The 27,230-nt window shown below is 40.4% G+C and overlaps 1 protein-coding gene across 3 annotated transcripts in view; it reads left to right on the top strand.

Annotated features, from left to right (window-relative positions):
- The window catches only part of RNF130 (ring finger protein 130), a 152,731-nt gene that overhangs the window by 25,480 nt on the left and 100,021 nt on the right, over positions 1-27,230 (top strand). For all 3 annotated transcript variants that reach the window (XM_032158898.2, XM_032158897.2, XM_032158899.2), the window contains exon 2: positions 5,458-5,652. In XM_032158898.2, the coding sequence (XP_032014789.1) occupies positions 5,458-5,652 (195 nt within the window). The remainder of the gene's footprint in view (positions 1-5,457; positions 5,653-27,230) is intronic.

The following is a 27,230-nucleotide window of genomic DNA, read 5'->3' as shown; positions in this document are numbered from 1 at the left end:
GCCGCAGTCGACGGCGCTCAGATTCTCGTGGGGCCTCAGATGCCTCCCCAAGGGGCAGGGCCCGCCATGCCCAAGCCCCACCCGCCTCCGTTCATGCCACCGGAGCCTCCCCGACGGGTGCTGCCCCCTGCTGCACGGCGCCCCGTCCCATCCACTGCCCAAGGGCTGAGTAGTGTGGGCACCCTGCACGGGATCCACTAGGCGAAGCCAGCTGGGCTCCTGAGTTGGGTGGGGTCTTGGAGAACTTTTCTGTCTAGCTAAAGGATTGTAAATGCACCAATCAGCACCCTGTGTCTAGCTCAAGGTTTGTAAACGCACCAATCAGTGCTCTGTGTCTAGCTAATCTAGCAGGGACTTGGAGAACTTTTATGTCTAGCTGGAGGATTGTACATGCACCGATCGGCACTCTGTGTCTAACCCAAGGTTTGTAAATGCACCAATCAGCACCCTGTCAAAATGGGCCAATCAGCTCTCTGTAAAATGGACCAATTCGCAGGATGTGGGTGGGGTCAGATAAGGGAATAAAAAGCAGGCTGCCCCAGCGAGCAGTGGCAACCCGCTCCGGTCCCCTTCCACGCTGTGGAAGCTTTGTTCTTTCGCTGTTTGTGATAAATCTTGCTGCTGCTCACTGTTTGGGTCCGTGCGGCCTTTATGAGCTGTAACACTCACTGAGAAGGTCTGCAGCTTCACTCTTGAAGTCAGCGAGACCACGAACCCACCAGTAAGAAGAAACTCCGGACACACCATCTTTAAGAACTGTAGCACCGTGAGGGTCCGTGGCTTCCTTCTTGAAGTCAGCAGGACCAACAACCCACCAATTCCGGACACAGTGCGGTGTGGAAGAGAGATTTCATTCCTACAGTCCTTTAAATATTTACATAATATTCTTACCTGAATATTCTTCCCCTTCTCTCACTGCAAATGAGATATCTCTCACTGCAAATGAGATATTTTCTGAACTTGATCTTCTTAAATTTGTATAGTGTTGTAGGCTCTGTTACATATCATCTTACTTAATTTTACAAGAGTTCAAGAGAAGAGTTTAGTCTTTGTTCTGTGTTTTTATGCTGGCAACTTACGTATCCACCTCCTTCCTGCCTGGGCAAGTTTCAGGGGTTCCATGTGGGCTCCAGCTAACACTAAATCTTGACCATCGTCTGCCCTCCTCCCTCCTGCAGTCTCTTAAGTGCACTTCGTGTTGGCACCCTCTAACGTCAGCTTCTGTGCTGGTGCCAAATACGATGCCTCAGTAAATGTGGAAGCTTTTTTTTTTTTTGAGACGGAGTCTACCTCTGTCGCCCAGGCTGGAGTGCAGTGGCACAATCTTGGCTCACTGCAAGCTCCGCCTCCTGGGTTCAAGCGATTCTCCTGCCTCAGCCTTCCGAGTAGCTGGGATTACAGGCGTCCACCACCACGCCCAGCTAATTTTTGTATTTTTAGTAGAGATGGGGTTTCACTGTGTTGGTCAGGCTAGTCTCGAACTCATGAACCCATGATCCGTCCCCTTCGGCCTCCCAAAGTGCTGGGATTACAAGCGTGAGCCACTGCGCCCCGCCATGTGGAGGCTCTTTAAGAGTCAAGAGCAAGGCGTTTGCCACATTGTATCTCTCTTTGGTACTTAGCGTGTTGCTGAGCACATAAGTTACTGTTCATTGAGGTGAGGAGCCCACAATTGTTTGGTTCCTGTCAAGAGGTAAATAAGTCTCATTACTTTTAATATTTTTGGACTCAGCAGGAAAAGCCCTAGAGGAAAAATAAATTTAAGTTCTATAGTAAAATATTTTGTATTATCTATCTTGAAATTTTTATCAAAACCTCTAATAAGTTTTTCCTGGCTCTATAATTAATAAATGCAAATAATTCAGAGATAGTATTCTCTTATAAAATTTGGAAGGTAAGAAAAACAGAAGTACAGTTATTCTGAATTTTAACAGAATTGCTATTGACAGATTTTAAAGGCTCATAATTATATAGATATTTTACACCATAATATGTCTTCACTTAATAAATTGCTCAAGTGTAAACAACTGGTATTAAATTTTGGAGTAATACTACTTAATTATAGTCATCAGTCTTGGAAAGTTGTTATAGAGCTGTTGTTTTCATTATTTATATTTTCTTAATTACAGGAGGGAATAACTAGGTAGAATTGAGTATACTACAGTATTAAGTTCCTGTTTATGAAAACCTCTTATTTTCTTCTGAATAATAAATACCACTTTTTTGAACAGAAACTTCCTATCCTTGCTTATTTTGTATTGTACTACCAATATAAATGTTTTCAGAGACCTTTTACGGATGATGATTGGATGAATTTTGGGAAACAGCAACGTTCTTTTGCTTATACAGGCCGTTGTTGGATTTGTTTTGATCATGCTGTTGTTCATAGAATCTGTTCTCAGTGGGTGGGATTCCTTTAGGAGAGTTTTAAAGTCCCCCTGCAGTATGTTTGATAACTTTTGCTCCGTGGTTGCACCCCTTGCTGTGTCTTTTCATTCTTAGAACATTATGAATATTACTGAATTGCTGTCTTCTGAGTGGACTGTGACACTGTCAAAAGGAAAGAGGTAAAGAAGATGAGGCTTGGGATCTGTGAGTGGTGGTTACTAAGAGCAGAGGAGTGTGGGGTGCTGCTGAGCGTGGGGTAGCTCACATATTTTGGCACAGAAACTCCCAAGGGGACCAAACCGGATCACCAAGACAACATAGGATGAATGTCAGTGAAACAAACAAAAAGAAAGAGGTTTTTTTAAGCATTCAAGAATGAAGGAATTATTACTATTTTTTAGAGAAAGAGTCTTGCTCTGTCACCCAGGCTGGAGTGCAGCGGCATGATCATAGTTCACTGTAATCTTGAACTCCTGGGCTCAAGCGATCCTCCCATCTCAGCTTCCTGAGTAGCTGGGACTACAGGTGTGTGCCACCATGCCTAGCTAATTTTTTTATTTTTTATTTTGTGTAGAGATGAGGGTCTTACTATGTGCCCAGGCTAGTCTTGAACTCCTGGCCTCGAGTGATCTTCCCACCTTGGCCTCCCAAAGCATTGGGATCACAGGCGTGTGCCACCACGCCTGGCCAGAAAGAATTACTGTTGGCTTTTTCACATGTAGAACTCTGTGAGATAAGACTATCTAAATCTTTATAAATAAGTACAAATTAAAGATGGGAGAATTTCAGTAACCTGTGATGGTTACACAGCTAGTAAGCAGTTGATCTAGAACTTGGAGCACAGTCTTGCTGATTCCATAACTATGTTGTTTGCTCTTTACTACATTGTACATGTATGCAAGACCACAGGGAAGAAGAGATAAGTCACAGACAAATGATTAAATGTGTTGCACAGAAGGCAAGGGTACACATCACTTTAGATATTCTTGATTTTGCGTTTTCTTCCAGGGTTTGTGCAGCAGTATGTTTTGAAAAATAACAAACAGAACACCTAAAACCAGTTCTTTGGTTATTCCCTGTTTGGATACAGTATTAGACATTTTTCTAAGAGGAGATTATCGTAACAGGTCACTGAGCTGCTTTTATTTTACAGTGTAATTATCGGTGAAACAGATAGTGATGAAAGTAAACAATCTGTTTCAGGATTTTAAAGTTTTGTAATGCATCGCCTATGTCTTTCAATAGTTGACTCCTAAAATCATGACATAGGCTTCTATCCCCCTGTTTAATTTGATTGAGGAAGGGTTAAAGTTTCAGAGTGCAGAAACCTTTTAAGGAAAAGGGTAGGTAATGGTGGTATACAATATCAATCATGAAAAATTGTGAAAACATTCATCTTCCATTTCATGTATTAGGAGACCTAGCAAATACACTCTTGGTGCAGTCTCTCACCACAATAATTGAAAGAAAATTTGGGGAAAGATATTTAAGTGGGAATGGTAGATGTAATAGTTCTCTGAGGTTAGTGACATCTTTACATTTTACAATTTAAGTAGTGTAAGCATTTAGTTTCTTTTGCTAAGCGTGTGCTTCCAGGTGTGTAGAAAGCCAACGTTTTCCCGCTGGCGTCATCTCTATCTACTACAATTAATACTTAATGTTTTTATGATTTTTTTGAGACAGGGTCTTATTCTATCGCTCAGGCTGGAGTTCAGTGGTGCCATCATGGCTCAAGCAATCTTCCCACCTCAGCCTCCCCAGTAGCTGCGAATTCAGATGTGCCCCACCACACCCAGCTAATTTTTTGTATTTTTTGTTTCACTTTGTCGCCCAGGGTGGTCTCAAACTCCTGGGCTCAAGGGGTCTACCAGCCTCGGCCTCCCAAAGTGCTGGGATTAACAGACGTGAGCCACCACACCTTGCCTTGTTTTTATGATTTATTTACTTCTGGTGTCACCTTTTTAGATCCATGTGCCGTGTTCCCTTTCCTTGCTTCCTTCCCGGCATACAGAGGACCAGCAGGGCTGACTCAGGGCACAGGGCTGGCACCCTCCGCCACTGTGTGCTAGCAGTCTGCAGACTCTACCTTTGGTGACTTGTCTCCCCTTCTGGACTACCCTTCTCTCTCATTCGAACCTGTTATAAATGTGAAAGTGGGAGGGGGAAGAGCAGCCGGGAGCTTCTTCTTAAGATTTGCAGAGGATGCCAGAACCATGATGGCCATATGTGCAGAGTAAAAAATTGAGGCACTTACTCTGACAAATTTAAATGTACTTAAGAGTATTTTAAATAAACTATCCCAAAAAATCTAGAACAGTGGCCATGTAATTTGTAGTACCAACATTCTTAGTGTCTTCTTGTAACCTGTTAGACAGATGGATACAGTAAGTGTACCTTGATATGGAGTTGTGGGGTGACTTTTGCTAACATAAATTAGAGGAATAATACATTTATTCTACTTAGATGTTATTTTAACTACTTCAACTTTCAAATATAAGCCAAAACCAAACTTTTAAATTTTCCTTAGACATTTATGAAGAAATGTGCTCAAACATGGTTGAATTTCAACAGGGTCACTTAGTAACTGAACCAAGGATTACTTTGGCCTCCTCACTGGCCCCCAGTCCAGGCTTCTGTTTTCTCACCGTGGGGATAGTGGTGGTGGGGGTGTGTGGAGAGGCTAGTACATGAACAGGAATGAGTAAGAGTCAGGGTGTCAGGGTTACGTCAGTCACCTGGGTTTCTCGTCTGTGTGGGCCTTTTCTTCCTCCTCCCTTTACACTCTGTACTGGATATTATCAGTCCTTTTTTATTTTTTATCAGTCTGTAAAGTTAAGAAATTTTCATTGTTTTAATTTGCATTATGGGTAACTGTCCAATGGAGCATCTCTCCCTATAGATACTGATTCAGCTTCATTGTATTGTTTGTGGATGTATTCATAGCTCTGATGGCAGCGAGCTGCTTGATGTGCTTTAGCTCTGTGTGGTATTCAGGAAGCAGTTGACGCTTTGATAAAGACTTGGTCAGTTTTATTTATCTTTAGTGTGTGTATTTCTTTTTCTTTTCAGTTGCTGATCATCTGGGCTGTGATCCACAAACCCGGTTCTTTGTCCCTCCTAATATCAAACAGTGGATTGCCTTGCTGCAGAGGGGAAACTGCACGTTTAAAGAGAAAATATCACGGGCCGCTTTCCAGAATGCAGTTGCTGTAGTCATCTACAATAATAAATCCAAAGAGGAGCCGGTTACCATGACTCACCCAGGTAAACAACAATGGTTGTTGTTTTGTTTTTCTTCTTACAAATCATTGCTTTATAGGTAAGCATTCTGCCTCTGCTGAAGCCATGTAATTTCCAACATAATCCTATTAGTATTGCCATTTATTTGTTGGGATGCATGTTTTTTCCCCATAGTTGAATTTCTTCTTTTTCATAAGTCATGATGATAGCAGTCTGTAAAACTTGGACTTATTAAATAACTGGCTGTGATTAAATCCTTAGTTGTTTTGCATTTCTACATTTTGCTTAATAACTTTGACAAATAATGTATTTGATTTGGAATCATTCACCCAGGTTATGTCATGGATTCTCAAGGATTGCCTGTCTGGGAAGGATTCTGTTTTCATCAGGATAAATGTTGAAACTGACTTAGTAATTAATATAATTTCAGTAGTAACAATGCTTCTTTATTTCTTCTGGAAGCATTTAGGATATTTCTGATTGTTTAATAACAATAGTTGCAGTTTATTGAGCACTTACTATATAAATGCCAGGCACTGTGCAATGAGTTTTTAAAATCTGTTTTTTTAGACAGTCTTTACAACAACCATGCATGATGTAGGTTCTTTCCCATTTTACAGACTAGGAAGGGGACTGAAAGAGGTAAGGGCCAACAGAAGAGGGCTCACACCCTAGTTTTGTGGATGTTCTGTTAGTTTCACCACTCTGTCTCCTTAAGTTGAAATCTAGATAAAATTTAGTTTTGCATTCATGAGAATTTTAGAGTTTGACTTATTTAAAGAACTAACTTTACATCGTGTAATTTTTACATAATTATTTTTAGCAAGTTTTTTGCAAAGACTTGCCCACCTCAATTGAGAGTCGTTGGTACTTCCCTGCACATCTTGATAGAATGGTGCAGATGGATTTAAACTTTAGTGCCCTCTGACTTGTTTTCTTCCTTTCAAACTAAGCCTTTTAGAAGTAAGATATACTTTGGGAGGCCAAGGTGGGCGGATCACCTGAGGTCAGGAGTTTGATACCACCCTGGCCAACATGCTGAAACCCCTGTCTCTACTAAAAATAAAAACATTAGCTGGGCATGGTGGTGGAGGGCACCTGTAATCCCAGCTACTGAGGCTGAGACAGGAAAATTGCTTGAGCCCAGGAGGTGGAGGTTGCAGTGAGCTGAGATCACGCCGCTGCACTCCAGCCTGGGTGACAGAGCGAGACTCCATCTCAAAAACAAAAGAAAAGAAGTAAGGTGTATTTTTTCCAATTGCAAAAGTAATGCTTGCTTATTGTACAAAAACTGAAACTAAAGAAAAACACAAAGAATAAAATAAAACGTGTGATTTTTCACTATCCAGAGATCACTGGGGTCGTGTAAGTTTTAATGTATTCAGGGAAAGCAAAAGAAAATTAAGGGGCAGTTTAATTTAGCTGGACATCTATGTGGAAGCATGGGACTCGAGGGTAGTTTTTCTGCTAGGTTTCAGAGCAGGTGCTGGTTCGCTTTCCTCAGTTGTCTCAGAGGGAAGAAAAACTATTTAAAAATCTGGGCCTAATGTAACTTATCTTCATTACATGCTGATTTCTTCTTTCCTTAAAACGTGAAGAAAAATGAAGAGGGAGAAATTCAACCTAGCAAAATGTATTTTTCTTTCTTATTAATGTTGTTTTACTTACACAGAACCACAGAGAAGTAGCTAGAATGAGAGTCTTTTAATAAAAGTATGAGATGATCTGGAAATTATAAGAGGGAATTGAAATCTTAAAAAAAATTAAATTACTTGTATTTAAAAAGGTTGGGAAGCCTGTATCAATGCAGCATTTCCCATCTGTGTTCCTTGAAATGTTAGTTTGTTTAGATATGTTCCTAGAGGACTCATGGGGAAACAGTAAGTTTCAGAAAATGCTTGAAATGTAGTCCACATTTAGGGGTTCCTAGTACTTCTTAACATTTTTGGGTCTCTGAGAAGTCTTAACCTGTTTTGGCTGGTCGCGGTGGCTGACACCTATAATCCTATAATCCAAACACTTTGGGAAATACTAGGTTAATCAAAATAAAAAATAAAACAGGCTTTTTTTTTTGAGACAGGGTCTAGCTCTGTTGCCCAGGATGCAGTGCAGTGGTACCATCACGGCTCCCTGAGCCTGGGGAAGCCAAGGTAGGAGGACTGCTTGAGCCCAGCAGTTCAAGATCAGCCTGGGCAACATAGGGAGACCCCATCTCTACAAAAAAATACAAAAAGTAGCTGGTGTGGTGATGCATTCCTGTAGTCCCAGCTGCTTGGGAGGCTTGGGTGAGAGGATTTCCTGAACCTGGGGAAGTTGAGACTACAGTGAGCCGTGATCACACCACTGCACTGCATCCTGGGCAACAGAGTTAGAACCTGTCTCAAAAACAAACACAGAACTAAACAAAAAACCCTGTTTTATTTTGATTAATCTAGTGTTTCCCAAACCTATTTGACCATGTAACTCTTTTTATCACAGATGAGTGTATAACAGCACAAATTAAAGAAATGCAGGAGTATAGTTTGAGGATATATTTAGGAAATGGAAGCTTTGTAAGGCAAACAATGGAGGTGTACATAAGAGCAATAGGAAACGGCTTTATGTTGTGATTAGGTTCATAGACAGTTAGAAAAAATAATGTGGGACAGTAAATTGGGTAAATTGGTACAATACTTTGGAGAGAAATTTGGCATCGTGTGGTATAGTTAAAAGAATCTGCACACTGTGATCAGTAATTTCACTCCTAGATAAATACTCTAGAGTACTTTTCAAACTTTAAAACTTTAATGTGTAGCTCAGAATCTTGTTAAAATGCAAATTCTGATTCAGTAAGTCTGGAATATGACCCAGAGGCTGTATTATTAACAAGTTTCTAGGTGACACTAATGTTGCTGGTCTGCAGATCTTGCTTTGAGAAAGAAGGCAGTAAAGAAAGGAAACCTAGGTTTTAGTCCCAGATTTTCCACTGACATGCTGTGTGACATAGGCCAGGTTGCCTCCTGGGTGGGGGCTGGAGGATAGAGGCCTCCTGTAAGGCCTCCTGTGACTCTAAATCTAGACTGTGGAAGGCCGTGGATCCCTCTCCTGGAGCACAACCACTGTTTCCCCTTCTCTCACGTTTCACCTCCAACCATGTGGGAGCCAGTGGGCAGATTTCATATACTTACACAAGCACTGATAGTCTCTCTCCGTCCTTCTTTACACCCTTGTTACTCTTGCACATGTGCATGGACGACATGTATGAGAGTGTTACAGCATTGTAACAGCAGATTATTGAAAACACCTGTGTCTGTCATAGGAGACTGGATTAATTGTGGCATATTTATGCAGCAGTTAACTGTCAGTGGATTAAAGCTACATGTATTTACATGAATAAGTCTCCCAAACACGGTAAGTTATAGAAGAATATTTATAGTTAGATATCATTTGAATACAATTAAAATGCAAAACGTTTTAATTAAGTAATTTAAGAGCATGTATATAGGTATAAACTAAGAAAAACATACATAAGATTAAGAAATACAAAATTTAGTATAATGGTTGTCTCTGGAGAGGGAAGAAAGGAAATAGGATCAGAGAGAAGTAAATGTATCTATAATGTTTTATTTCTTAAGCTGAGTGTGTGGGTAGACAGACGTTTATTATATTCTTTGTAATTTTTGCTTATTTGAAATATTTCAAAATAATCATTAGAGAAAAACTTTGTAAAATATTTATAAGGTAGGATTAAAAATAATAGAGAAGTAGGGGTAGCACTTCCGGTTAAGACCAAGTGAAGAGATCAGCAAATCCTCTTTCAAAAAAGCAACTATAAAACTGGACAAAATTGACAAAACAGCCACTTCAGTGTTCTGGATGTTAATGAAGGAACAGTAATCTGAGACACATTCATGCTTTGTAAAACTTCTAGACTTCAGGTAAGAGCAGTGGAAATTTGTGGTTTAGCAGGGTGCTGCTTCCCAAACTCCCGAAGCTATGCTGTGTGGAGTTTCTGCCAGTGTGGAGCAGGCTGCAAGGACTGGCAGTTTCTGTTTGCAGTGGTGAGTGACACCAGCGTCCAGTGTCACTGTCTGTGGAAGTGACTTCACAGAGGCAGGCTAGCAGAGGAGAGCCAGTGACTGAGCAGTTCCTAGGAAACCAGTCTTATTAAAAAGAAGGAGGAAAAAGAACATAGAACAAGAAGAAACTGAGTGGAGACATCGTGGTTGCACATCACAATGAAAATAGATCTCATGTGTTTAACCCAGCCTGTTACTAAACAAAAGTGAACAAGCAGACAAGGCAACACCACCAACTTTAAGGGGGAAAATATCAGAATCCAGAGTTGCTACAATATATTGTCTAAAATGTTCACTTTTCAACAGATTATAAGACATGCAAATATAGAGATGTTTGACTCATATTCAGGAAAACAAAAGTCTATAGAAACTGTCTGTAAGTGTTCCCAGATAATGGATTTAGCAGAGAAAAACTTCAAAGCAATTAATATAAATATGTCCAAAGACTAAAGGAAACTGTATTTAAAGAAATAAAGTATGACAATAATGAATGGCAGCAATGAGTCAACAAACAGAGATTCCCAGCAAAGAACATAAAAATTCTATAAAAGAGCCGAGACACAGACATTCTGGAATTGGAGAGTACAATTTTGGAAATGGAAAATTCACTAGAGGCCTTCAACAGCAGATTCAAAATAGTAGAGGGAAGAATCAATTGAAGGAAAATGAACAGAGCCTCAGATGCCTGTGGGACACTATCAGACATACCAATATATATCAGAGACCTAAGATATACAAAGCAAAAACTGACAGAATGGGAAGGAGAAACAGACATTTCAACCATTATAGTTGGAGATTTTAACACCCTACTCTTAGTAATTGATAGAATAGCTAGATAGAAAATTAGCAAGCATATAGAAAACTTGACCAACACTGTTAACCAACTTGACCTAGCCAACATATGTAGTACATTCTACGTACTGACTAGAATACACATTCATTTCAAGCACACATGGAACATTCTCTAGGATAGACCATATGGTTGGCTGTAAAACAAGTCTGAATATATTTTAAAAGACTGAAATTGTACAAAGTATATTATTCAACCACAACTAAAGAAAATCTGGGAAATTCCCAAGTATTTGAAATTAAGCAACACACATCTAAATAACACATGGGTCCAATAAAAAAACAAAAGGAAAATTTAAAAACATTTGGAACCAAATGAAAATGAAAACACATCAGAATTTGTAGGATGCTAGGAAAGCAGTACTTAAATGAAAGTTAATAGCTTTAAATACCTAGGTCAGTAAACAAAGATATGGAATCATTAAACTAAGTTTTGCCTTCTGAAACTATAAAAAAGAGGAACAAACAAAACCCCAAACCAGTAGAACAAAGGAGTTAATAAAGATTAGAGGAGAAATAAGTGAGACAGAAAAGTCATAGAGGAAGTCAATGAAACCCAAAAGTTGGTTCTTTGTAACTATCAATAAAATTGACAAACCTTGGCCGGGCGTGGTGGCTCACGCTTGTAATCCCAGCACTTTGGGAGGCCGAGGCGGGCGGATCACGAGGTCAGGAGATCGAGACCATGGTGAAACCCCGTCTCTACTAAAAAATACAAAAAATTAGCCGGGCGTGGTGGCGGGCGCCTGTAGTCCCAGCTACTCGGAGAGGCTGAGGCAGGAGAATGGTGTGAACCCAGGAGGCGGAGCTTGCAGTGAGCCGAGATTGCGCCACTGCACTCCAGCCTGGGCGACAGAGCGAGACTCCGTCTCAAAAAAAAAAAAAAATTGACAAACCTTTAGATAGACTGACCGACAATAAAAAAGAACACAGTTTACCAAAATCATAACTAAAAAAGGACGTCACTACTGACTCTACAGAAACTTAAAGGATTATAAAGGAATATTGTGAACAACTTTATGGTAACTATGTCTGGGGTCCCCATGACCATCCACAGGTTCAGTGACTCACTAGGAGGACTCACAGGACTCACCACATAGTCACACTCACAGTGAGTCACTCTTATTAGGTAATGGTGGGAATCCTCCCCAAACCCTTGTTCCCAGATGCCACCCCAGGGCTAACATTGTAAGCAGGCCTTTCGAAGGATAGTAGTTCAAACCTCTTATGTTTACTTTTTTCTCTATACTGACAAATTAGACACCTTAGATGAAATGAACAAATTCCCAAAAATATACAGATTGTCAGAATTGACTCAAGAAAAAATAGCAAATCTGAGTAGACCTATAATAAGCAAGAAATTGAATTGAGGATTAAATATCTTCCTATGAAATTCACTGGTGCAGTCTATCAACTATTTAAAGAAAAAATAATTCTAATCCTTCACAAACTTTCAGAAAATAGAGAACATTTCTCAACTTATTCTGTGGAGCTGGTTTTTACCTTCATATCAAAGCCAAACAAAGAGATCCATGAAAACCATATACCAATATCCCTTATGAATGTAGGCACAAAAATTCTTTTAAAATTATTAGCAAATAGAATCTAGTAATATATAAAATGGATTAGATTCATTACCCCATTAATGGGATATATGGTTTGTTTTTTTTTTTTACATCTGAAAATCAATAGAATAAATGAAAAAGCCAACTAACCATTTTCGATAGGTGCAGAAAAAGCATTTGACAAAATCTCAGTACCCATCATGATTAAAAAAAAAGCATTGAACACATTAGGAAACATCCTCAGCCTGATAAAGGGCATCTATGAAAAAGCCACAGTTGACATCATATTTGATGGTGAAAGACTAACTGCTTTCTCCTTAAGACCAGGAACAAGCCAAGGATGTCCACTCTCATTACTTGTATTCAACATTATACTTACTCAACATTTTTCTTGTGGTTTTAGCCATTGTAAACAGGGAAGGAAAAAATAAAAGGCATCCAGTTGGGAAAGGCAGAAATAAAATTCATTATTCATAGGTTGTGTATGTAGAAAATCAGAAAGAATTTATTAAAAAGCCACTAGATGTAATAAACAAGTCTAGAAAGAATGTAGAATACAAAGTCATTATACAAAAACCAATTGTATATCTTTTTTTTTTTTTTTTAAAGGCAGAGTCTCGCTCTGTTGCCCAGGCTGGAGTGCAGTGGCACGATCTTGGCTCACTGCAATCTCTGCCTCCTGGGTTCAAGTGAAAGTGATTCTCCTGCCTCAGCCTCCCAAGTAGCTGGGATTATAGGTGCACACCACCATGGTTTCACCGTGTTGGCCAGACTGGTCTTGAACTCCTGACCTCAAGTGACCCGTCCACCTCAGCCTTCCAAAGTGTTGGGATTACAGGCATGAGCCACTGGGCCTGCCCAAAAGCCATTGTATTTCTATATGTTAGCTATGAACGTTCCAAAAATGAAATTAAGAAGAGTTCATTCTCAATAGCCTAAGAACAAAAACTTGTTAAAAAGAAATATAAGAATTGCACATTGAACCTACAAACATTACTGAGAGAAATTCAAGAAAATCTCAGCCAAGTGTGGTAGCACACACCTGTAATCCCAACACTTTGAGAGGCCAAGGAGGGAGGATCACTTGAGCCCAGGAGTTTAAAACCAGCCTGGGCAACATAGGGGGACCCTGTCTCTACGAAAAAATAAAAAATAAAAAAAGTAGCTGGGCGTAGCAGTATTCACCTGTGGTCCCAGCTACTCGGGAGGCTGAGGTGGGAGGATCGTTTGAGCCCAGAAGGCAGAGGTTGCGGTGAGCCCAGATGGTGCTGCTGCATTCTCACTGGGCAACAGAGCGAGACCCTGTCTCAAAAAAAATATATATATATATATATATGGATAAATGGAGAGACCTTTCATATCCTTTGATTCCATTGTTCAATATTGTCAAGGTGGCAGTTATCTTAAAATTGATATATAAATTCCTTGTGGTACGTATCTATGCAAATCATAGCATGTGTTTTGTAGAAATTGATAAGCTGATCCTAAAATTATATGGAAATGCAAAGTACCTAGAATAGCCAAAGCATTTTGGAAAAAGAACAGCATTAGAGGACTTACACTACTCCGTTTCACAGCTTTAGTAATCAAGGCATTGTGGTATTGGTAGAAGGATGGGCATGTAGATCAGTGGATCCAAATTGAGAATCTAGAAATAAATATCTTTATGGTCAATTGATTTTCAACAAAAGTGCCATGATCATTCAGTGAGGGAAGGACAGTCTTTCAACAACTAGTGCTGAAACAATTGTTATCCACCTGCAAATTTAAAAAAAGAAGCCAGACCTGGTGGCTTATGCTGTAATGACAGCACTTTGGGGGGCTAAAGTGGTAGCATCCCTTGAGCCCAGGAGGTTGAGGCTGCAGTGAGCCATGATCGCACCACTGCACTCTGATGTGGGCCACAGAGCAAGATTGTTTCAAGGAAGAAGGAAGAAAGAAAGGGAGGGAGGGAGGAGGGAGGCAGGGAGGGAGGGATTTAGACTATATAAAAATGACTTCACTTGGATATTAGACAAAAATGTAAGAGGTAAAACTGTAAACTTTTAGAAGATAGTCTGTGATTTTGAACAAGAAGTTCTTGCCTATGACTCCAAAAACAGTTTATAAAAAAAAATTAGATTTTATCAAAATTAAAAACCTTTGTCATTCAAAAGAAACCATTAAAACAATGAAAAGATAAGCCACAAACAAAACATTTTTCAATCATACATGTGATATAGGACTTGCATCCAGAATATATAAAGAACTCTTATAAATCAATAAGATAAACAACCTAGTTTTACAACGGGCAAAGGGTTTAATAATTAGACATTTTATTGATCATTAGACAAATGCAATCAAAACAACCGTGCAACCAAAACAATACTATTTCACATCCTCTAGAATGATTATAATTAAAAAGTCATACAGTACCAAGTTTTGTTGAGGATGTGGATAAACTAGAATCCTTATGTATTGCGAGTAGAAATGTGAAATGGTACAACCAGTTTGGAAAATAGTTTGGCAATTTATTTAAACGTTAAACATAAAAATACCATATGACCCAGCAGTCCCACTCCCAGGTATCTAAGAGAAATGAAAACAGTGAAATGTCCACACAAAGACTTACACACAAATGCTCATAGCAGCATTGTTTATTATGGCCAGAAAAGTAGAGACAACGCAGTTGTTCATCAACTGGTGGATAAATAAACAAGTTATATGTCCATAAAATTGAATATAGTTTAGCAATTACAGTTGGCCCTTGAACAGTGAGAAGGTAGGGGGGGACACTGACCCCCACACAGTCAAAAAGCTGCATATAACTTTTGCCTCCCCCCAAATTTAACTTTTTTTTTTTTTTTTTTTTTTGAGATGGAGTCTCAACTCTGTCACCCAGGCTGGAGTGCAGTGGTGCGATCTTGGCTCACTGCAACCTCCGCCTCCTGGGTTCAAGCAATTCTCCTGCCTCAGCTTCCTGAGTAGCTGGGATTACAGGTGTGTGCCACCATGCCCAGCTCATTTTTGTATTTTCACTAGAGTTGGGGTTTCGCCATATTGGCCAGGCTGGTCTCAAACCCCTGACCTCAGGTGATCCACCCACCTCGGCCTCCCAAAGTGCTAGGAGTACAGGCGTGAGCCACCATGCCCAGCCCTAAATTTAATTACTAATAGCTTGCTGTTGACCAAAAGCCTCACTGATAACATAGTCGATTAACACATACTTTGTTTGTTATATATGTTATGTGCTGTTATATAAGAAAATGTTATTAAGGAAATCATAAGGAAGAGAAAATATATTTACTCTTTATTAAGTGGAAGTTGGTCACATCACATAATGGTTTTCATCCTTCTTCCCATTGAGTAGGCTTAGGGGGTAGGAGGAAGAGGACGGTTGGTCTTGTTATTTCAGGGATGGCCAAGGAGGAAGAAAATTTGCCTGTAAGTGGATCTGCACAGTTCACGCTGGTGGTATTATTAGCTGTAAATGGAATTAACTCCTGACACATGGATAAACCTCAAAAGCATTATGCTAAATGAAAGAAGCCAGATACAAAAGGCTACTCTTACATGATTCCATTTATATGAGATGTCTAAGAAAGTCAAACATACAGAGACAGAAAGCATATTAGTGGCTGTGTAGGGTAGAGCTGGGCGTGAGGATTAATTGCAGTGAGCATGAGGGGGCTGACATGTTGGCAAGCATCAGTAATCCCAGCTGCATCGGAGACGGAGGCAGGAGCACCCTTGACCCCAGGAGTTCAAGTCTAGCCTGGGCAACGCAGCAAAACCCCCATCTTTTAAAAAACAAAAATACAACACCGAAAAGGGAACATGTATTTTTAAAAAGAGCGTGAGTGAATTTTCTGGGGGGTGATGGAAATGACCCAAAACTGGATGTGATGATGGTTGCACATCCCTATAATTCTACTCGTTGTACACTTACAAAGATGAGTCTTATAGGATGTAAATTATACCTCATTAAAGCTGTTAAAAGTATAATGCAAACTAAAGTTCAAAAGCAACACAAATACAAGATTCTTAAACTGAAACAGGTTTCAGTTGTATGTCCTCAAGTATTCTTACTTGGAGAGACAAAGCAAGTATTCATGAGGTGATCTTTTGTTACTTTTATTCATATTTTGAGTATTCAAGATAGAAATTGAAAGAGCATATAAAGATAGAATGGTATTAAAAAGTGGACAGTGGCTGGGTGTGGTGGCTCACGCCTGTAATCCCAACACTTCCGGAGGCCGAGGCAGGCGGATCACCTGAGGTCAGAAGTTCAAGACCAGCCTGGCCAACATGATGAAACCTCATCTCTACCAAAAATACAAAAATTAGCCAGGCGTGGTGGTACACACCTATAGTCCCAGCTACTTGGGAAGCTGAAGCAGGAGAATCCTTGAACCCAGGAGGCGGAGGTTGCAGTGAGCTGAGATTGTGCCACTGCGCTGTAGCCTAGGCAACAAAGCAAGACCTTGTCTCAAAAAAAAAAAAAAAAAAAAAGAGGTGGATAGTGGCCAGGCATGGTGGCCCACACCTGTAATCTCAGCACTTTAGGAGGCCTAAGCAGGGTATAGCTTGAGTCCAGGAGTTCTAGATCAGCCTGTTCTAGACATAACAAAACCCCATCTCTACTAAAAATACAAAAATGAGCTGGGCGCGGTAGCGCTCACCTGTAGTCCCAGCTACATTGGACTACACGGATGTATTGTTCACAAGAGCAATGGAAGCAAACCCATTTGTTTAAAAAAATTCTACAATATAATATTGCTTTTATTTTTAAGATTAGTAAAAATGACATTTTGTTTGGGAATTTGTGAATTATCTGCAAACTACTCATCTTAGTGTGTGAAAAGATTCTTGGTTCTTGGTTAGAGCTTTTATCCTTTTTCTTTGAGCCCTTTCTGTTTTCCCTTTGAACTTCTAGGCTGTTGCCCGTTGTCTCCGGTTTTCCAGACAGAATAAATTTTCTTGGTTTCATTCTGTTCTCAGTGGAGATGCTGCCTGTCACATATTCATCACCTTAGAAAAACGTTATTGAAATACTTCATCCAATTTATAGATCACTCTCTGTTTCCATAGCTGTCTCAGTTTCTTCTGGTTGTTCATCTTCCAAAATCATATTTAATAATTTACCATAGATTTTAATTTTTTATGACATTCTCAATCATTTTTAGTTATAGAAGAAAAAATAAGCTTTAGTTGGATGATATAGTACCTCTAAAATAGAGAAAATAATTTGGCATAATGTCAAACAGTCACAAGATTGGGATTTGAATCTTAGACCAAGTTGATTATCAGCCTTGTGAGTTCGAGTAACTGAGTCCTTAAACTAGCGTCCTCGTCTACCTAAAACAGGGTGATTGCAAAATTTATTGAGCTAACAAACTGTAATGTATAACAGTTGTACAATTTTTCTTATGCCTGGAATAAGCAGTAGCTTTTATAAAATTATGAAATCAATTATTTCTTTCATTTTGAGATTGGCACTTTAAAAAAAATTTCTAAGTGTACTTTTTCTTCATTCTCCTGGTGTTTTTCCATATAACTTAATTGTTTAAAATATATCTAGTACAAAAAAATAGTTAATCAACAGGTATTGATTTATACCTGCTATATGCCGGGCATTCTGTGATGGACACTGTAGGGATTTGTAGAAGGATGTACAAGTGAGTGTCTGCCAGGAACACTTCCTCCCAAGGGGAAACACACATGCATGAAATAATTGGGGAACCACTCAGTGCTTCACTTTGCATACCTACGTAGCAGGATCAGCCATAGTATTATTATGAAAGGGGTTCTGACCCAGGTCTGGAAGACTTCATATAGGAGGCATTCATTGTGCTAGTCCCTAAATAATTAGGATTACTTAGGATTTGACCAGAAAGAGAAAATACTCTCAGTAGGGGAACCACATGAATCAAAAATCTGGTTAGAGTAGAGGGAGTCTGAAGGAAATGTAGAAAATCAGGTAACTGCAAGTAGAGAGGGATTTAGATTCTATATGCTGTTTTTTGAACTCTTGTTAGAGCTCCAAACATAAACAAGACACACATGGTGCCTCTTTCCATGGAGTTCTAATCAAGCAGAGAAGACAAACATTGAGTACGAAGTCATGGTTGTGGGAAGTGACTTAGGTCCAAGGGGTCGGAGAGGAATGCCTTGAGGAAATGGCATCTGAGTCGGAGTTGAGGAGTTGAGAATAGTATTCTGGGCAAAAGGCCCCTTGTGAGTGAAGGATCTGAGGTGGGGAAAAGCAAAACAAAAGTAATTTTAAATACAGGAAAAAAACAGCACAGCTCAACGTGGTGGATAGGGTAATAGTAAATTCAGTTCAGAGCAGAAGTGTGCCTAAAGCAAGGACTGTCGCTCAGTAACGTGGGAGGATTTGAAAGAAGGGAGGCGTGGTCTCGATGAGGTCGGTGCGGCCTAAGCTGTGCTTTCCTACACTGCACTAGGGTGTGCAGTCTCACACCTGCAGCAGCCACAGAGCCGGGCAGCCGGAGCCCCGCTGAATGATGGCAGCTGTCTCAGGCAGCTAGCAGGGTTCCTAGCTGCTTCTCTGCCATCTAACTGAGACCTGGAAAACCAGCAGGAAGCATTGATGGGAGTGTGGAGGGAACCAGTGGTGGCAACAGAAGCCCCACAGGTGAAGTGTGGAGAGGAAGAGTGGAGCAGGAAGGCATGCGTCCTGGCTGCGCTAGGGTTCTTAATGGAGTCCGTGCTCAGGGTGAGAGGGACAGGGTTATAGAATGGTCCCGTTTCAGTCCAGCGAGCTGCACTAGCTGAAAGCCTGTCCTGAGAATGGGGTGAGAAGTTCAGGTTGAGTAGCACAGAGAACACACACCATCAAAAGCTTCTCTGGGTCTCGTCTTTTCAGCCAGGCATTCCCAATAAATCTCCAGAATTATGATCCTCTTCTGACTTTTGTATGCCATAGCTCTCTGCCTTTCTGTTTCTGCTTATACTCAGAGAAAGTCATTATACACTGGCAACTCCTTGCTTTCCAGGCTCATCAATGTGTTACTCAGTTCCCTTCCTCCACAGATAACCCTTCTCACTCTGTAGGGCAGTGCTGTCTACAGAAATTCAAGAACTCTTGTGTCAGAATCACATAAGGTAATTGGAAAGACACTGATTCCAGGCTCCTCCCCCCACCCCACCCCAGACAGTTTCAAGGGATGGACCCAGAGACTCATGCTTTCACCCTATCCTGCTCATGTGCCAGTTTTGCCCTCCCTTCATTGTAGGGCAGAAGCAGTGGTTTGGCAGCTCTCTGTGCTGTGCATTTCAATATGAACTAGTAAGAACTGGTAAAAGTCGAAAGGAGAGAAACCTGGATCATTGCCCTTACTGAGTTTATAGTCCAAGGCTCCTGCAGTCTTCAGAGCCCTCTCTGTACCTCCATGACAGAATTGTCCTTTTCCTTTCATGTTGTCATTCTTTGCATACTTTACTGGCAGTAAGGAAAAGCCCAGAGTTTCATGAAGTTAAAGTTTGTGTCACGTCTTTCGGTTCTCTGCAGTGGTCAGCAAAATGCCCTGAACAAAATAAATATGGGTTGCATTGAAATGATTTTATTAAGTTATTTAGTTTGGTGGTTAAGCTTTCTTTTCATTTAAGGCTATGTTTTATACCTAATTTTAAAATTCCACATTGGAATATAAGTATTCTCTATATACTGTATGTACCAATACAAGTGTAAGTATTTTGTTTTCTTGCCTTGTCAACCAAGAGCTTGGTCCTGTTTCTGCTAAAGCATGCCCTTCACCTGGTGACTGAAGGACATCTGTTCCAGTGCCCTGTCCATGACGTCATTGACAGGAAAGGCTGTTTAGTGTGTGGTTTCACTTGTTACCTCTGGTTAGCAGAGTGAGTTCTTTGTCATGTAGTTAGCGGATCTGTAGTAGTATGAAGGGGAAGTTATGGGTTCTTGGATAGTTTACAATAATGCATGCTTGTCTGAAAATTACGGATTTATTTTCCTCGTTTTTAAAGATTTGTATAGACTTTACTGTTATTGTTTAATCATCTTAAGTTGTGTTAAATCACTGTCTGATAGAATTAGCTGTAGTTTTATCTGTATGTCTGTAAGAATTTTGTGGACATTCTTTCCATTGTTGAAAGGAAGATGAGGTAATTTAGATAAACATGTAACCAAATAATAATGTTGCTTTTTAATCTTTTTATCAATCGGCAATATCAGATGCTTCTTACTGGGTTTTTTTTTGGATGGTTGAACAAAATTAGTTGAATGGCTCTTCACCTTCCTTCCATCATATTCTCTTAAAAATGTATTTAGCTCTATATTTATTACCTAGCATTGAATAGAAAAAGTCACACTTTGTAAAATATAGAAAATTCACTCTGAATACAAAAAATGCTTTATGAAAACGAGTAAAAAGAAATCACAAACACATTGTAGAATACCTTTACATATCAGTAATTTGGGCCACTTAACGTAAATCTATTTTCTTTATTCTAAATGCCTATCAAGAACATGAGTAATATAAGTATACTATTGTTTTACCATTTAAAGTTTTTTAGCTTCTAATTGAATATGGATTTAACTACCTCAGAAAAGATGGAGCTTGGAGTTGAAGTGTACTGCTGTGGCAGGAAGTAAGGGTTTAAATTGCATTTATATTTTTGCCTGAGTTTGCACATGCTTCTACTGTATCTTCCATCTGGTTCATACATTTTTTAAAAAAATTCATAATTATCAAAATCTAAAACTGAAACACTTAAGCAGTAGCTTTTAAAAAATAAAAATAGCCTTTAAAAAATAAATGCAATGGTTCCATTTTAAAACTTCCATAAGCTCTTAATTTTCCTTTTTTCTTTAAATCTGAAGTGGAACTGGAGAGTGCCTCCACCAGCAGACACATGAGACTGTCCTCCAGCCTTCCTTGCAGTCTCTGTGTCCCAAGTGGGTTTTTTGAAGTTGTCACTTGATTTACTTTTTTGTCTTTTCTGTGCTTCTCTTTCCTCACTGGCAGCAGAAGAGGAGGAAGGTAAAATCATGTAAAGGATCTACATGGGTTTGAAATACTGTTTTAGAAATCAGTTTCCTAGGTTCCAGGATGGAAGACGTTCTTAACTGATAGCAGTTCATATGATGATGGACCTGACCTTGGAGTTATGATCTCAAGAGTTGGTCTCACTGGCACAGCTGCTAAGGAGGATCAAGCAGCCTTAGGCTGTAGGTGTTAGAGGTCTGGGTGAGGATCTCTACCCCTGCATTGATGCTTACAGTGCTTCTCGATTCAGGATGGAAGTGGAGGACAAGGCAACGGGTATTTTGGGACAGTTCTTTTGCTCTGCAGGTCCCTCTTTTGTATTACAGAGTGTTTCACCTCCCCAGGCATGGGCCTGCTAAATGCTGGTGGCACACCTCTATGCCTGTGACAGCATAGAGACCCCTCCCACAGGGTTTCCAGACACCCCCAGGAGAGCTTTCCTGTCCCTGTTGAGACCCGCTGTCAGATGCTTAAGTTTGAGGAGCGTTTAGAGGAAGAATGAAAAGGGGCCCCTCATTCGTGAAGGGAGTGGGAATGGCAAAACTCATGAAAAAATGGTAGGCTTTTATATTTGCCTACCTACTAACAGTTCTGCTGTTCTTTATTTCTTCTGAATGTCCAAGTTTCCGTTTGGTGTCATTTCCCTTTTTTAAAATCATTTCATGCAGCACAGATCTCCGGATGATGAATTCTCTCAACATTTATTTATCTGAAAGTGTCTTTTTTTGGCCATCGTTTTTCAAAGACAGGTATAAATTTTTGTGTTGACAGAATTTTCCTTTCAGCACTTTAAAGGTGTTGTTTTGTTGTTTTCTGGCTTAACGTTTTTTCTGATGAGAAGTTGTTCCCTTTTATAAAATGAGTCTTTAAAAAAAAAAAACTTTACTTTTTAGAACAGTTTTACATTTATGGAAAAATTGTGAAGATAGTACAAAGAATGCCTGCAAACCCTGCACCCACTCTCCCCTGTTAGGTACCATGTAACATGTTGATTTGTTGTACCACAGTGAACTAATGTTGATACATAATTATTAACCAAAGTCTATTACTTTATTCATATTTCCTTAGTTTTCACCTAGTTTTTTTTCTGTTCTAGGATCCCACCCAGGACACCACATTACATTTAGTCATCATGATCCATTAGTTTCCTCTTGGCTGTGATACTTTTTCAGACTTTCCTTGTTTTTGATGACCTCGACAGCTTTGAGGACTGCTGGCCCAGCATGTTGTAGAATGTCCTTTAACTGGGACATGTTTGATAGTTTTCTTATAATTAGGCTAGGGATATGGGTTTTTGGGAGGAAGACCACAGGGATTTGTAAAGTACCATTAGCATGCATCCTATCATACCAAGGTTATGTGCTATCGGTGTGAAGTATCACCGGTGATGTTGACTTTGGTCACCTGGCTGAGGTAGTGTCTGTCAGGTTCTCCACTGTGAAGTTAACTCTTTTCCCCCTTCCATACGATAACTTTTGACATCACTGTGCACAGCCCACACTTAATAAGTGGGGATTTATGCTCCATCTCCCTTAGGGTGGAGTATCTACATAATTATTTGGAATTTTTCTGCATGGATGATTTGCCTCTGCTCCATTTATTAATTTATTCAGTCATTTATTTGTATCAGTATGGACCCATGGGTATTTATTTTATACTTTGGATTATAATACAGTACAACTTTGTTACTCAAATTATCCCAGCTTTGGCCACTGGGGATTCTTTGTGTTGGCTCCTGTGTCTTTGACGTGCCTCCATTGTTGTGGGTGTTGGATTTTTGTTTTTTTGTTTTGGTTTGGTTTAGTTTTTGAGCACTTTCTTACTTTCTGGTGCTGTAAGATGTGCCAGGCTCCTTTTGCATATATTTTCTGCCCCTTGAACATTATTGAACTTCATCAGTAATGACACATCAATCCTAGAATCAGCCATTTCTCCAAGGAACCCTGGTTTCTGTTTATTGGAGAGTGGTATTAAAAACCGAGATCTGGGCATTAGATGTGATGTTACTGCCGAGATGCCTGTTGCTTCTGGGCCTTCTCAGCTGACAGAACAAGGAAATACATGCGTGTATCCTAACTCCTGCATATATACATATCTATAAATATTTCTGTCTGTAATCATCTGCATTGATATTAAGCTAACAATGAGTTCATACTTATGTCTCCAATTCGAATACATTGCCACATGGATCATTGTAGCTCTCTCTCCTTTCTTATCACTAAACTCCCACTCCTAAATGAAAGACCTGGCTCTTGCCATCCTACATCTATTTACTTAATTGTTCAGCTCACTGAACTCTCAGATTTGTAAATTCTTTAATGTAAATAACAGATTTGAAGGTCTTTTAGAGTTCTGGTGCTTGGCGTGAAAGCTTCTGTAGCCCGCTTTCCTCCCAACCTGAATCTCCCTTGGTTAGAATGCCAAACTCTCTACTTAATGTTTCTTTTCCCACCCATTTAAAATTCTTTTATCAAAAACTTGTAAGAAAGCATCAATGTAAGCATCTTACTTGAAAGGGGCACAAAACTAGGGCGGTGAACTCTTGAAACATAGATAAGAGGAGTATTCATTAAGTCAACCTGCAAATGGGTTGTTTAAAACAGTATAGCAAAGGTTTGTGGAGACGTGGCTTAAGTAACAGTTCAAGTGGAGAAGGAGAATGCCTGGGAACCTTCAGTCACGTGAGCTCCGTGTACACTGATGTGTGCCGTGGCTTCAAAACATTATATTGGAATCTTAGGCTGTATCCCTGTGGACATAATCAGATGTAGGGAGATGTTAGTGTCATGCTACTCTTGATACTGAAAGCACTGTATTTGTAGTTAACATTTACGTAAGTGAAGACACTGGAAAACTGATGTCCAGAAAAGAATAAGATAGGAAAGCTCTGTACACAGGGTCTTATGAAGCATAATTTAGAATTTCAGCATCAAAATGAATAACGTTAGTAGCTGTTTCAACTGATTGAATAAAATAGGAACCATGAATCTATACTGATTTAAAAAGTAAAAGTAAACTGAAGGTTTCATGAGGATGGAATATTTACCTAGCCTCAAAGCACCTCCCCACAGAACACATACTAATTACAAAGGGGAAAAGAGGAACTTCATGGTGCACATGCCTGGAGGACATACCTTTACCAAATTATCAAAGTGAGCTTTATCAGTAATGGCAAATAAAAAAAGCTGCGGGCCGCCTGGTGGTGTACACTGAAAAGAGCGCAGCCTCACCTCCGTGTTGTTACTGCCAGCGGCACCTGACCTGAATCTAGCCACAGGGAAATACCTTCGACGGGTCAACTGGGCCGAATGTAGTCTTCAAAAGTGCCAAGGTCACAAACACCAAGAAAGACCAAGGGACAGTTGCCGACTGACGGAGATGGCTGTGACGTGACGACTGAGTGCAGCATGTGACTCTGACCTGGGCTGCTGTAAAGGACATCATTGGGAAAGTCGCAGAAGCTTGGATGGATTTTGGGATTGGATGGCAGTGACACATCAGTGTTAAGCTCCTTATTTGGGAGTTGTATTATGTTTATAAATTTTGTTTGTAGGAAAATACCAAATATTCGGGGGTGATGAGGCATCATGCCAGGAACTTACTCTTGAATGGTTCCAGGTTTTAAAAAAAAGTTTTTATATGATATTTCCAATTTTTCTGTAAGTTTTAGATTCTTTAAAAAATTATTATTTTTTTTTAAATGAATGATTTGGGACTCTAGAATTAGTATGGAAAAAAGACTGAAGTGGGGACCCAGGGAGGCTGTCTTTGCACATTTTAAGAATTGTTATGTTGAAGAATTCTCACTGGTTCTGGGATGCGCAACTTAAAGTGGGAATGTTTCTTATATTCCATGACATCTTAGAATTTCTTGACAGATTTTTTTCTTCATGATACATAATGATGTACCTTGTGGTTGATGGTATTTTATACGTCAGTAAATGAAAAACAGGTTTATTCAGTGGTGTTTTTCCAGAGGAGAGAACCACGAGCCACAAACAGATGTTTAGAAATTTAGATTTTGGCTGGGCACGGTGGCTCACGCCTGTAATCTCAGCACTTTGGGAGGCTGAGGCGGGCGGATCACGTGGTCAGGTGATCAAGACCATCCTGGCCAACATGGTGAAACCCCGTCTCTACTAAAAATACAAAAAAATTAGCCCCGTTTGGTGGTGCGCGTCTGCCATCGCAGCTACTCGGGAGGCTGAGGCAGTAGAATCACTTGAACCTGGGAGGCAGAGATTGCAGTGAGTCGAGATTGTGCCACTGCACTCCAGCCTGGTGATAGAGTGAGACTCTATCTCAAAAGAAAAAAAAATAGATTTGAAGGAAGGAAGACCTGTCTAATACTTAAATCCAGGTGACCTGTGGCTAGAACTGCTCAGCTGAGAGGGATCAGTAATTTGTAGGAGTTCCTGTATTGTGTTCAAAGTTGGCAACCCCTGGAAACTCTTAACTGAGAGTCTGGCTCTCCACTGATTGGTGGCTTGTCTTCTTCAATGCCCACCCCCCCTTCTGCCTCTGTGTGTGAAGGAAGAAAGCTTTCTATTCTGGGCAGGTCCTTGCTCCTGTCCCCTTTTCTTTCTCTTGACATACAGTCAAGAGATAGCATAAGAAGAAAAGCTGACATTCAAGTGCTGTACTGTGGCCCCTTGGCCCTACTTGTATGTGATTGAAGAACTTCCTGTTCAAGGAAGAAAGAAAAGAAGACCCTTGGCTTTTGGTGACAAGCTGTAGCCCAGTGTCCTCAGGAATTATCAGTGAGTGACTACCACTCAGTGGCTTACACATTCAGCTTCCCAGCAGCCGCATGGCAGGAGGTTCAGGTTCAAGCATTTGCAAAATTACGAGTTGGTCATTGCTGTGCATCTGTGGGTGCTGAGGGATACTGTGGTGGTGGTGTACAGCACGTCCAAACCAGTCACTTCCACATGGGGAGAGTTCACTTTCAATTTTGTGCAGCAGACCATGTTCTTCCTCTCCATAGTCATGTGCTTCCCCGCCTGTCACTGCTCCCTGTTCATCAGCAGTCCTGCCACCATCCTGGGCAACTTCAGAATCCACCTGGAAAGTGAACACCTAACCTAAAATTCCTTCCACAGGCCCTTCAGTCATTCCACTTCTCCAGGAGGCTGGTCCCATAGCTGCTCCTGGGCCTCATCATCTCCCAGAACTGTTACATCTCAAGTTGCAAACTCCTGTGTCCTGTGCCCTGACCAGTGCCTCTTCCCTTTCTCCCCCTCTCTTCCTGTCATTTAGTTTTGTTGAAGCTTCCAGTTCCCTGGACCCTGTCTTGGTTTTCTCCCAGTTTCCCTCCTGGCTTCACCTCTCCGTCCTGCCCAGACTGCGTGAACCACTATTCCAGTCACTTTGCCCAAAAGTTTCACTAGGTCCGAGAGTGTTCACCGTTCCGTGACTCAGTTACCCTCAGGGCCATTTGGCTCCCCAATGCTTGAGTGTCCAGTGAAAGAGTTTGGACTTTATTTTTTTGACAGAAGGGATGCATCAAAGGCTTTTGAAAGCAGAGTGACAGAGCAGATCTATATTTTAGGAAAACTACTGACAAGTCTCAGCAGGAAATCTATAATTGATACAACCTCCATCTGTCAGAATTATTGCTATATTCATTTCATAAAAGAATGTAGAATGTATCTGTTTTTCTCCCTTGAGTTCTTTAAGGGATCAGTGAAGAGAAAAATGAGGATTGGGTTTGAAGAACTGAAAGTATTGTGGATGAACATTTGAGAAGGACTTAAGTCAGTGGAGTGAGATGAGAAGTCTTGGGACCAGGAGCCAGCAGACTCCCTGAGACACAGGCAGCCAGGGCTCTGCCCCATGTGCAGCTTGACCCTGAATACACCTAACTGTTCCCTCAGCAGCAGTTTTTTTGGAACTTCAAAGTGATTTTTTTTTTTTTTTTTTTTTTTTTTTGAGACAGAGTCTCGCTCTGTCGCCCAGGCTGGAGTGCAGTGGCGGGATCTCGGCTCACTGCAAGCTCCGCCTCCTGGGTTCATGCCATTCTCCTGCCTCAGCCTCCTGAGTAGCTGGGACTACAGGCGCCCACGACCACGCCCGGCTAATTTTTTGTATTTTTAGTGGAGATGGGGTTTCACCGTGTTAGT

Source organism: Hylobates moloch, unplaced genomic scaffold, assembly GCF_009828535.3.
Source record: "Hylobates moloch isolate HMO894 unplaced genomic scaffold, HMol_V3 SCAFFOLD_6, whole genome shotgun sequence".
Taxonomy (NCBI): Eukaryota; Metazoa; Chordata; class Mammalia; order Primates; family Hylobatidae; genus Hylobates; species Hylobates moloch.
The sequence above is the reverse complement of the archived record's forward strand: the minus strand, read 5'-3'. Positions and strand labels throughout refer to the sequence as shown.